The sequence below is a fragment of the Periplaneta americana genome, chromosome 11 (genome assembly GCF_040183065.1).
Source record: "Periplaneta americana isolate PAMFEO1 chromosome 11, P.americana_PAMFEO1_priV1, whole genome shotgun sequence".
NCBI lineage: Eukaryota > Metazoa > Arthropoda > Insecta > Blattodea > Blattidae > Periplaneta > Periplaneta americana.
Genome location: NC_091127.1, coordinates 150,297,858 through 150,311,804, shown reverse-complemented (window position 1 = coordinate 150,311,804; position 13,947 = coordinate 150,297,858). Strand labels below are relative to the sequence as shown.

The following is a 13,947-nucleotide window of genomic DNA, read 5'->3' as shown; positions in this document are numbered from 1 at the left end:
TTGCATTTGTACATTTTGGTAGTTTATGTATAACTATGTGAGCAATGATTACAATTTGTGTGAGCAACTTGTTGTGTGTCGTAGGGCCGGCGGGCGCCAGGAAGAGAGGGCGCTGGCACTCGAGGGCGCGAGGCTTCTTCATGCGTGTTTTCGCCTCGCTGTGTCTCTGCAATTCGAACGGCGCCAAGGGCTCGTAATGCAACATCACGACAGAAGACTGCTGGAACAGTATTTCTGAAGCTACGGAGTTGTAACGTGTGTGCATGGTCTGGATGTACATGGCTTATAATTTTCCATTTCTTTCTACTTTCTTTGTGTACTTGACAGTGATGGTGATACTCATATTTGACAGAATATGTCAGCAGCAGAGAAAGACGCTGGAAGTGTATTAGTTATTTGCATTGTGCACAATTCTAAAGCCGTATAGATGCTGTCCCATTCTGGAGGTAAATATGTTTTTTTTTTCTCAGGTACCTGGAAGATTCGTTTATATCAGTTTGCTTAGTCAGTAACGAGCAATATTTTGAATAATTCTGACATCTTTGGACTACGTTCAGTTTCTTCCAGTGGCTCCCATGGTTTTAGTGTTGAGGAGCTCCCACAGTTTCTGTAAAAATATTATTTAAGTACCTATATACCTTATTAACTTACCAAAGGCGTGGAGGCTTCCATAAATTTGGCTATAATTAATTCAATGTAGGCTATAATTTTGGAGGTCTTACCTGAGTACCATGGCACAAGTGAGCTCAAGAAATGTACTGGATATTTGGATAGAATTAGCAACCTTGTTAACTGTTACATGTCACAGTGTCATTGCCTGTGATGTTGCCCAGCCATTGAAACCTAGCAAATAATCTACAAGAAGTCACAACAGATTTTCTCAGAACATAGCTGTATACCAGGAAAATTCAGCCTGTTCTCAATAAGTATAAGAGCTGCATAGTAGAGCCCTCATGGTTGGTACGGAATATATTTTTATGGATAACGTGTACCGTTTTTTTTTAATTTTATTTTTAAATGTGGAAATGCTCGTTTGTTGTACACATGTCATAAGTAAATTCATTGTAGTGACTGAGCATTTTAGCGTTAAATCTCTAAGAGCTGATATTAGATACCAATAAAGCTGGTGAATGTATCCCTTTGCAACGGTTTTACCTCGTCGGTAATCAGATTTCCTCCAAACGACATTTAAAATATGTGTGAATCATTTTGAAAGGTTGAGAATGTTTAAAAATCGGTGAATTATATTCTGACGATGTCAATTTTTCTACACGAAATGTCGTAAATGTTTATATTTCGAAAGAAGGCGGTAGAGAACAGTCAGATTTCTTACCTAAAAATATTACATTTCAATATTTCTGCCTTCATATTCATTCATGCATCAGTTGGTATTTCTGGTATGAACTAGTTTCTTCTCAACGTATCTACCAGTGTTTTGGTTTTATACATTTAAGTCTTAAGTTAGTACTTCATTACAGAGATATATGGAAAATGTTAATGAACGTGTACTATTTTATAAGAAAATTTGATAGCTTGATGAAAACTCGCGTGTATTTATGTCATTGAGTATATGGACGCTATTTACAATTTGGTGGCACTGTTATATCATTGCTCACAACACACTCTCCCCCATGCATTTCTATGGAGAGGCCTAACAGAATCGCGATTTCGATTCTGTTGTAAAATTCCTGAATACATTTTATCTCAAATGTATGTTTTTATAACATAACCAGAAATGTTTTCACAATAAACATGTGTTCTTCGCTTTTAGCGGAAGACAAAAGTTCTTACTCTCGGAAGTAAAGGGGATGGAAGTTTAAAGACGAACATCCACTACTCCAAGAGTCTTTGTCCTCAACACTGTGGAATGTCGACATGATTGGTGGATTTATAATACATGGCTGATTAGATGTCTTCCATGTGCCATAAAGTCTTTGCTAAATGGTAATGTGAATATTCCTTTTTTTTTTAATGTGGGGCACCTTTTAGCCGTGTTACCTGATGTAAAGAAATAATTTTTGTAGTAAATACTTTCAATATCCACTAAAAGGGTAGGGGAATTTTAGAAGAATTGATTCAAATTGAAGGTATTTTATTCAATTTCCATTTTTTCGAAATGTTAATATTTTATTCTCATAAAGAAATGTTAGAAACAAAAAACTGAAAATATTATTACAGATAACGGTGCTTTCCCTCGTTAAATTTTGTTTTTGAGGGTACAGTCAAAAGATACACTCAAACACAGTCGTATACCTATTTACTTTAAGACTCATTTGTAGAGAAAACAGAATTCTTAGTGCAATATTTATTTTTATCGAGTTTTCTCGTTTCCTAATCGAAGTAGAATTTAGAAATGATTTCTCTATTAGTTAATAGAGTTTATCCTAGTAAAAAAATAGTAAGTATATTTTCAAGCCAAATAAGGATTTCTCACAAAACTTTGAAGAAATTTTTATAAGAGCAACCTATCAAGAGTGTTTGTAAGCTAGAATTCCCTAACATTGACAGCAAGGATGGTTGCCGCTCGAAAGTCAGCGAAGCTAACTTATCCTAATTTATTGGAAATTGTTCTGTAATAAATATTCGAATTCCTAAACGTCCCAACCGAACCAAACCAAGATTTAAACTCTCTGATATCAAACAGGAAAGCGATAGCAGAATGTGTAAACTTTGAGTATAGATCACATTATTCTGTGGCAACTCCGATATGGTCTTTGATTAGTTTTCGAGATGTATACAAATGCGCAGTTTGTTTTTCAGATAGATGTGAAAGAAACGTACAGGTATCTGTTTCAATTTCTTTAGTCCAAGATGTACTTTCCTTCTCAGTGCACAAGAGCTGAGCTTTGGAAACATGAGTTGTAGAATACAAGAGACAGGGGTCAGAAAAGAAAGCAAGTGTAGGGGAACCACCTGCGCCGTCTCTATTACAACTTGTTTTCCATCTTGTTTGAAAAATTCATACTGGTTCCGAAGAAAGTTTCACACAGTGTAAGATGTTTCGAAAGGGCTTCAGTAAATATCAGTTACACGACTATTACAGATTTACGACTATTACAGATTTATATAAGTGGATTATCAGTACTTATCTATGATGTTTATTGTATTCTGAAAGCAAATTAATACTTCTGGTTACTTCACTCTTTTTTTCTGTCTTCAGCAACCAGTTGAATGGGTTTGTTTTTTTCTTACAGATTATTGATCATTAAGAATTATTTCATAATACGTGAATGTCATAAGACTAACATTCAGAAACAGATGCGTTATTATATAATATAATATGTGACCATGAATATATTCCATAATGCTTTCTGATACTATATTGTCAATTAAAAATTATAACACTGAACAATTTTAATGTGTATGCAGCATGCATTGTGTTGTATAAAATTATTCCTTGCTATTATTTATGTGTTAAAATTAACATCTTACTGGTTTGTTTTTTATTACAGTTCCGATTACAGTATTAACTCTCGCCTCTGAATGGTGTAAGCCTATAGGTGAACAGCTGTTTTACTAGGATTTATTCGTGTATATATAACGTCAACATAGAAAATTTCGTACTGGTTATATTTTATTTTAAGTTTATCTTTAAAAAACACAAGTTGAAACAACATTATTTTAATGCTCAACACTGTCGCTTTGTAGAAGATAACATCACTATGTTTACACTAATGTGTTAAAATGTATTGCTACTTGTTTCTGTTTATGTTCATTTAATATCGTTTCTAGTTAGTTCATCCGTGTAATTGCTTACGGAACTGTAAATCCTTGGTTTTCCTGAACCGACGCCTGCGAGGTGCGAGGCCCGCCTCGCACAAATCCGGACTACATGAGAGATAGTGAGTGGTTTCTATAGCTGTAAGGTGAATAGACCTCGCACCTCACAGCTATAGAAACCACTCACTGTCTCTCATGTAGTCCGGATTTACGCCTCGCATGCGTCGGTTCAGAAATACCAAGGCATAACAGCGTTCGTTTCTAACGTGTAAATGTCTACAAATATTCTAAAATTATACAATACTTTGTAGTAACATAATATAATACTTTCGACATCTTCATGTTCGAAAATTTTGAATGAAAAACAAAAGTACAAAGTTCGTGCTAAAAGTAGATACTGAGAATTAACGCAAACAGCGTAATAATTTGTCAATTAAAATTACGTCACGTCATTCCACAATCTTAGAAATAAACTTATTTTATTACAATATTCAAGTTTACTAAAATGCCTGTGCTTTAATTTAAGAGTATTTTTAAAAGAAGTCCAGCATGTAGTATCTACACTAACACGACAGTTACTAAGTCTGGCAGGGATGTGAACATCAAAATTGTTGATTTCTCTTCACCAAACAAGTATCGATGACGTTATCTCTGAAAAGCACTTTAATCGATTTTGTGGTGGTTTGCTGTCGTATGATGAAAATAGACACAAAATTTCTACTCAGCTTCAGTAGTTAGAGCACGTAAAAACACTGGCATGAGGATTTCTATTCCACGCGTGACTACCGGACTAAGTTGTGACGTCATTGCCCCGGTCATGCATAATCAAAGCGCACCTATCCCTGCGTTCTGTCCCAGGTTAACTTCAGTTAATATAGGATTACGTAGTTGACAGTGTGACATGAGTTATGGAAATTGACAGTCTTCTGTTACATTGGTTATTTTTATATTTGTGGAGGTTTCGAACAAAACCGGCATTTCCACCGAAAACAAAAAATTAGTTTTTTACGGTTTCGGTATGTTTAGAGAGGCATCTTTCTGAATATGTTACTGTTTTGTTCTAACTTAGTCATTTCCATGAAAAACAGTATGGTAAAATCAGTATTTTCAATCAAAACCGGATAATTTCATATCATACTAAAGCCTTCATTGCCTTTTTTTGTATCAAAAAACGGACATTTTCAACATTCTGTATGTGTTGCAATTACCATTCAAAATTGGCCATTTCAACTTTTATGTGCAAGAGTGATAATATCTTATTGCTGATTAAAATTATTGTAAAAGTGTTACAATACATTCACTTTTTCCATTATACAATAGAATGAAAGTGAAGGATATCTATGGAGATGTGTATGTTTTACTGTTATCAATGTTGTTGTTGTTTTCTAATGCCAGGCGTTTGACAATAAAGTCATTTGAACTCTTGCACTCCAATATTGTTCAAAGATATTGTCATGGTCAGCCAGTGAAGCACAGTTTTTGAGGTGTTCCGAATCCATTTCTTGGTTTGAGTTGAACAATGGGCAGTTAGGGGACTGTGTTATAAATGTAAAATAGCTTTTTTCGAACAAAAGTGAACATTTCTTTCATGTTTACAAACAAACCCGGACATTTCCAAAATATTTCTAGGAAGATGTGTATGTTTCACTGTTATAAATGTGAAATACCTTTTTTCGAACAAAAGTGAGCATTTCCTTCATATTTCCAAAATATTTTTGTTCTAAAATGCACAGAAAATGACTAAAATAACAACGGACGTAACATCCACGACACATAAAATTGTCGTTCACTTTGGGGTAAAGAGAAGGCTCGATACAGCTTTTTCTTCTTGCTGTAAAGAAACAATATTTTGGAAATGAAGGTTTTGTTCGCAACCTCCACATTTGTTACTTAATTTGTTATAGATTGGATGCATGGAATATTTTTATAAATCAGTTATCTGCATACGATATTTGTAGAAGAAAATTTGATTTAAAAATGCATATTTTGACATACAAATTTAATGAAACTTGTAAATTGTTGAATGTAAAATATTTGGGCTCATTTCAGTTTTTGCGTGGTAGAAAGATTAATTCACTGGTGAAGATTTAATACAACTAAATATTGTATTGAAAATAATTAATCTGCGAACAATATTTAAACATGCCCCTTCTGAAAATGGCTCTCTTCCTATAAAAATTACAAAACAAAAAATAATTGCTTATATTATGTAACATTCTCTGGATCTTCCGTTCATATACATAATAGTAAATATTTCACGAAAAATAACAGTGGCATATGGAATATCTCCATGGTCATGAATGCAGTAGAAATATTTCAAGTAAATCAAAGCATTTCACAGTAAGAATGTTGTATCAACCACCGAGTATCGTCATTCAGCCAAAGGTAAGAAAATTGTGCTGAAAATGACTTGTAATTCGTTTTTAACAGTCATTAATCCTGTTCTAGTTTTCTAATCACTTGCCTATCATGAAAGAAGGAGAATCACAATATGAAACAAATGACGCGAATATCCTTGTGTTTGTGAGTATAGTTAAATGCGACTTTAAATTTAAATAAATTTAACATACTGGCAGAGTTTCAAGACAATACGCCAACACAGATGGAGATTTCTGACTGTAGAATTAAATTCAGTGTTGCCATATGTAGTGTTTTAGTGTGCCGTAGTTGGGAAATGTTTGTATGATGGCATAAATTCTATGAGTAAGCAAAAAGGCTTCATTAGATCCATGTAAAACCTTGTCTAGATATAAATCTAATCAAACAATCTAATGCAATATAGTTAAATTCCTAAAAAAAAAAAACACACACACACATGTGAAGATGGACCATGGTAACGCCTTCCATATAGCCTCCACTGTATTGTTCGTGCACTTTAGTTTGGTCCCCGTTCCATTCTCTTGCTGTTCACATCATGAACGAAACAGGATATTACAACTAGAAGCCCTCACAAATTGTGTGTTATGAGGATGATGGAAAACATCAACAGCTGTGAAACCTACACTTGTAATGTGAACTGTGTTTTATTTCATCTGTGTGTAACATAGCTCATGGAAATGACGTGTGCATTACGTCAAGACGTGTGCTGGTACAAACAAGAGTGAATAGGACTTGTGCTGTTGTGTGAGTATCGAACATTTATTGCAGGGACGAAGTATTCTATCCTGTAAACATTGCGTTCATGAAGTACACGTAATTCGTGTTTCTTTAAAACAGTATTGTAATAGTGTGTATTGACAATCAATACAATTTATGGAAGTGCTAATTGTTGTACGTAATGAAATGACAATCATGACGAAGAGGAAGTCTATATATAGCCGAGATGTTAAATGCCAGAATGGGTCCCTTCAAACAATAATACTCATTCTATTAAAAATATTTCTACTTCTGAAATTATTTAACCACCAGAATATTGGAGACTATTTCTACTTCTGAAATTATTTAACCACCAGAATATTGGAAACCTTTCATCTTAATATTATCTACTGCGTGTTCAGTTCAAAGTGTGTCATGGCTCGCTGTATGCCGTCATGTGGCTAGCCGATGAGCCTAGAGAATTCAATCTTCCTACTTACCGATACGTACGGTAACACCGGTAGTGGCAGGAATGTGAACTGTTCGGAAGCACATACTGAGGTGAGTTTTTTTTTTCTTTATGGGGAGAGGGTTAAGACGATTTCTTACGTATTTGTTGACATTAACTTCGACGGTCAACATGGACACGGAGCATTTGATTTGTGTTGTGGAATGTTGCCGTTACCGATGATAACAAATACTCTGCGTACGTTTTGCCCTCGCAAAATATGGTAGCACACAGATCGTACAGACCGCCATCTGTTGCTACGACGTTCAAGTTATACCGTACACGCTCTCAAGTTCAGATTGAACGCCTTGATTAATAGGCAACTTCTCTGACATAAAATCTGAAACTCGCTTCAAATCGCTGACTCACAACAGTGACGTCATGACACACTTTGAAATGAACACCCAGTAGATGCATTCGCATTGTATTTCCGTCTGACAGAGTCTGCAACATAGGAACCTGTTGCAATGAATTTCAACTGTTGAAAATGTTGTATAAGACGCTGTTTTTACTTAATAATTGTGAGAATCATTTAAAGTGACGAGCACAAAACAGCAGTTGATTTTATTTCAGATATATTGAACAAACGTCTGTTGTCAAGATTCAGGTTAATGGCCAAATTGAAGACCAAGGTCCTATTCTACAAATGTATGGTGTTGTACATTACAAGTAAGTTCTCTAGTAAACACTACAAATTAGAGAGTTTCTGTTTCACAAAAGAGTTTTCTACAGTTTTGCTTTACCACTCCATACTTACAAATTACCAGTGAAGTTTCATAATTGTGTTCTACAAACGTAGCTACTAGTATTTGTAACTTACTAGTGAGTTGTCAAATATTTTCTACTAATTAAAAGAGACTTCGGAATATGTATGATAAGACTTTCTTGTGTTAAATTCTAACGTACCTTGTTTACATGTTTCGACCTATTATACGTCATCTTCAGAACTGGTCGTTGTTGGTCTTGGCGCCTCTTGTTTTGTTTCCTGTGAGGGTGTGTTCGTGTGTTGTAAAGTGGAGTCAAAGAGTGTGTGTGTGTTCTGAAATTGAGTTGTGTGTTGAGAATTTCGTTGAGGTGTGTTTTTGTGTGTCTGTATATTTCACACATAACTCAATTTCAGAACACACACACTCTTTGACTCCACTTTACACCACACGAACACACCCTAACAGAAAACAAAACAAGAGGCGCCAAGACCAACAACGATCAGTTCTGAAGACGACCCATAATAGGTCGAAACATGTAAACAAAGTACGTTAGAATTTAATACAAGAAAGTCTTATCATACATATTCCGAAGTGATACGTGTTAAAAGTTGTGTAATCAAGATGTATAAAAGAGACTAATACATAGTAGTGATATTTGAATATACTTATTTCATAACATTAAGATCTATTGTGATAATTATGTGGTCTAGAATATATTTTTTTCCTTCTATTTTTTTCTTTCAAAAGAAAAAATTACTTCTCTTTAGACACAATTTCAATAATTTTGCAGTGTTTTCAATTTCGTAAGAATTCTTACAGCAGGTGAAGATAGAGTCCCTCGATAATAATTGATTGTAAGAGTTGAGACAATAAACAAACTCCTTCTGATTGGTTGGATCCAAACACGACCTCCATTAACATACAATTAATAAATATATGTACACGTATGTACTCAAATACAAGTAAATTGGATCGATGAAATAATAAATCCTTCATTATCTCTAATTTCTAGACTCTAGATTCTCTTTATAATGAGAATTGAGACGTTGCATGGTATCTAATCCCATCAACAACAATAAAATATGTAATGATTTGACATAAATGAAAATGAAAAAAACAAATGTCCTATGAAAAGTAAAACCGTAGACCTGTAGATTGTTTACAGATATTAAACAAATCTGATACGTAATTTTATAGTATATTATTTTATAATATAATTTATTGTATATAATAGGCCTACATAACATATATTATTATAGCTAGTTTATCACTGAAGAATAAGGAAAGCCTGTTAGATTGTATTTACTAGAAGCAAAGCCGTTTTAAGTGCTTAAAGGATTATGTAACTAGGCAGGTTATGTTTGGATCCTGTTTCTCAACTCTTATATTCAATTTTGTTATCGAGGAACTCTAGATGAAGATAGCTATTAGCGGAATCTGTTGATTAATATGAGGAACTATCGTGGATCATTATACAGGGATCGCAGAAGAACATGATGATAATAATAAATAAGTAGTTTTTTTTTATCAGAGAAGTAAAAATAACATTGCAAGGTTACGAAATTCGTAGAAATATTACAGCACTACGAATCTTTGTTATAAACCTACCTTAAAATATATTACGATTAAGGAGACAACATAACCTAATTTGACGAATGAAATACGAAGATAAACAGCTGTTTTATGTTATGACGTAGTATATTTATTGATGTGACTTCACTTATAACGATTCATTCAGCGTATTCCGAATCTCACCGGACCGGTGGACAACAATGACGTCACGCTGCAGCGGAATAGGAACAAAACTGCTGGAAGAATCGATGACTGTCATGGCGACTGTATAAGTTGTTGTCTGTGCTACGCTAGCAAAATTTTGCGAAATTTCCGTACTGCCATCTCGTTCAAAGAAAAGAGATCATAAACAACTTATTTCTTGAACCGGTAGTAATAACTGGTCCGTTGACATGTTCGTTCATAAGCCATTAACATATTGTTTTTGCGTTGTGCTCATTACAAAACAATACAGCAGAACTAAAGCAGAACACACCGCCATGACACAACAGTGCACGATGTCATTCGTCTGCTAATTCCCGCCCACTGATGGTGGCTGATGGAGACTGCCACCACCTCTGCAAGCTGATGGCACCGGTGCGACACCGGTGGAGCATCAGTGACGTCATCGGTGGAATTCGGAACACCGTGATGCCATCGGATTGCTCACCGGTGAGATTCGGAATACGCTCTTTGGTAATGTACAAGACATTTTCTTTCGTAAAACACAATGATAAAACTCCATACTTTACAACATCTTTCACCAGTAATTTGTAATGTACAACACCATACGTTTGTGCAATAGGCTCCTCAAAACAGTTTCATCACAGTAATTTTACCGAAGACTTTCATGTCAAGGCCAGTCTGTGTTTAGACTAGATGAAAGGTTTCTTATGATGATGGTAGGTTTAAACCCATATGCTCAACGCATATTTTAAATAACCACGCACTTTTTATATTGTTTTACTATGTGCAACGTGACTGCTGTATTACTAATAAAATGTAATTTCATTTTGTATATTTTCTTAGTTTATGAAATAGTTCACCAATGAAGTGATTAAGTTTTCGAGTTTACTACAATGCATTTTAAAATAATTTTTTTATCATAACATTAAGTAAGAACGTAATTTCTCCCTACATGAAATATTCATAATCAGGTACGTCTACAGAAGGCTCGTTTTTATTTTCATGCGCACATCAACTATAAACAAACAGGGACCAATTGAATGTGCAGGAATAATACTGGCTTGGCCATGCTAAACGTGTAAATCAAAGCAGGACCAATGTTAGGGAAACTGTTGTGTTTCTATCATGACTCTGTGCAGTCATTCACAGGTGCTTATCGAGGATTTTTGTATGTGTACATAAGAGTACTGTGATGATACATTTGTTGTGATATAGTTTCTTGTTGTGGTATTGGCTGACGGTCGGTGTTATTAATGTATTTCAAAGTGCAATAAAAATTGGATATTTTGTTGTTTCATTGTGATAAAATGTACTGGCAAGCAAAACTGGTCTCAATAATTGAACGCGTATTGAATAATTGCTGGTGAAAAAATCAAAAGACAAGGAATAAAAATGCACTAAGCTCAACTCTTCAGTCATCCGATAAAGACCAAAAGACTGTCTGTCCTGGATCGGTCACAGAACTGATGATTTCTCGAAATATCGACAAATAAGGAGTATTTCTAAAGTATATTTATCCGTCTACCGGTATTTTTATTTTTCCTATTCAGTTAATATATCATTTATGATTTTGAATTTGGTACAAAATATAAGTTAACTAAACATTTGAAATACATACAGCTAAATTCTAAAATACAGTTGTGTGAATGGAAGGACCGGACTAAACTGGTTAACAATAAGGGCCCAGTTTGGTATACTGATGGCTCCAAAACCAAATCAGGAACCGGGGCTGGATTGTTTGGCAATGGTACCAGACTTTCTTTTAGCCTAGGTCAATACGCCACTATCTTTCAGGCTGAGGTCTTTGCTATCTTAGCCAGTGTAAGGGAAAGTATTAGGAGGGGTTATTCAGGTAGACACATCCTTATACTTTCTGATAGCCAGGCGGCACTAAAGGCGATTGAATCGCCTTTGGTTAAGTCGAAACTGGTACTAGAGTGCCGGAATACCCTCATGACACTGGCAAACACTAACTCGGTTCATCTGAGGTGGGTACCAGGACATGCAGGGATTCACGGAAACGAGAGGGCGGATGAGGCTGCTAAAGATGGAGCTGAGACCCCATTTATAGGACCAGAACCTGTGTTGGGACTATCTTCAAGACCAATTAAGCAGGTCATCAGGGATTGGGCTCACAGACGACATATTAGTTACTGGAACTCAATTAAGGGCTGTAATCATAGCAAGCCCTTATCAAAGGTCTTGCAAGGACAAAATCGAATGAGCTGCTGAGACTTAGCAAAAAGCAGCTCTCTTGGGCAACAGGATTTCTTACAGGACACTGTGCCCTGAAGAAATCTTATACAGGATGGGACTTATTACTGACCCACTGTGTATAAGATGTTCACAAGGAGATGAGTCAGTAACTCATCTGCTGTGCGTTTGTAATGCGCTTGAGCAACAAAGATCTCTCTTCTTTGGGAATCACTTTCCAAAACTTGAAGAGATCTCAAAGGTCCCTGTCCAAAGTTTGATACAGTTCATCAAGAACTTGAAACTTTTGGACTGAAAGGGATGAAAGACGGGGATGCGCAATAGATCTTATAGGTCGCAGTGCTTGGGCCGGAAGGAACACCCCTGTTAAATCTAATCTAATCTAAAATACAGTTGTACGATATAAACACGAAAATACGAGTAGAGTTTTGTCAATCATGCCTTTTGATGGACAGACACGCTCCTAATTTCCTGATTAATTTATAATTTTTAAAACTCTGGGTTCTTTGCCGGCTACTGTAAGATATATTAAGCCTACTCAATAACTTTAAGAAATCGCTTCAAAATTCTTCAATTTACTGCTAACTGGATAAGGTTTTCAGCTTGTAATTATGTTGTGAACTTAGTAACCAGGAGATTTCACAATTTACAATATTTGACAAGACTTTATAATAATAATAATAATAATAATAATAATAATAATAATAATGAACTAATTTAATTTGTCTTCAGAAACCATTTTGCATCAAAGATATTTACCATAATAGAACCAAAATAAAGAGCCATGCTCTTGGAATCATGGAAACTTGATTCTGGTTAATGAAATCCATTACCAGACAAGATGATGAAAACGAGTTTCTACCAAAAGAAATGATATGAAAGCAGCCATAATTTTCCGTGAAACTAAAATCTTGGTATGTAAACAGATATTGGTGTATGGGAACGAGTCACTTTTTTATGAAATTATTACAATACATTCCAGTTGTCTGAATTAAAAAAAAAACACATTTTCTTTAAAATGCTTCAAAATTCTGAGGAACTTATATACAGGCCTACTGAAACATTTTAACATTAAAAATTTTAAGTATTAAAAGTTTTATTTAAAAACACTAAAAGTTGCCATTTCTAAAATGAGTTGTGAATCACCTTGTACTCTAGCTTCCATTTATTTTTGTATGCTTGTTGTAGCAACAGTTCTCAAGATAGCAAATACAGAACTTATAAGTTGTCGTACAACGTTTTATTCATGTGTTACAAAGAGTTATAGTGTGTGTAATTAACATTTGCTTCATGTAAATTAGGTTGCATAGATTTATGTTCGAATTTTTGTTACCCGGCCATATTTGGAAAGAAAAAAAAAGACTTGTTATAACCGACCGGCAGCCAGTTGGGTGTTCATACCTCAACGCTTTCCTCTCTGACAGGATATCCATTACCTTTTATCTTCTTTGAAGTTCTACACTCATATTTTTCCCATGTGACTGACATGAATAAAGTCCAGATACATCAGTTAAAGCCATGAAGATTTTTAGTATACACGTAGTTATTTTTCATTTATATAATATGTATGTTTGTTCTTTCAGCATGGAAAAAATGTGTAATATATACTGACAGATGATGTGTTTCCTCAAGTATATTTCAAATTTAAACTTAATTCTCATGACTATTACAATTTTATTACGTCGTACTACTTTTGACCAATTTTTATAACCTCTCTAGCATTTGTTTTTTTATCATTTCCCTAGAATTTTTTTATTCGTTTCCCAACAGTGCACTTTCAACAATCGAACCTTTTAAAATTATTCATGTATATTTCATCATCCTTCATTAAAACTTTTCTATCATTTATCTTGTTTATATTATTTAGGTTATGTTATAGCTTCTGCTGTATGAGATTATGGAAGTCACGTAAGGTGGGTGCTCCTGTTATGGCCATGTTCCTGATATGCCCCCCCCCCCTAATGTGAGTTAGTTAACCAAAAAATC

The 13,947-nt window shown here is 34.7% G+C and overlaps 1 protein-coding gene across 2 annotated transcripts in view; it reads left to right on the top strand.

The window, feature by feature from the left end:
• Nucleotides 1–13,476, top strand: part of LOC138709455 (uncharacterized) — a 192,552-nt gene extending 179,076 nt beyond the window's left edge. For both annotated transcript variants that reach the window (XR_011334934.1, XM_069840229.1), the window contains one exon: nucleotides 85–13,476. Coding sequence is in view for 1 of the 2 variants with exons in the window: in XM_069840229.1 (XP_069696330.1) it covers nucleotides 85–197 (113 nt within the window). In the remaining variant the exon portion in view is untranslated. The remainder of the gene's footprint in view (nucleotides 1–84) is intronic.
• The last annotated feature ends 471 nt before the right edge of the window (nucleotides 13,477–13,947 follow it).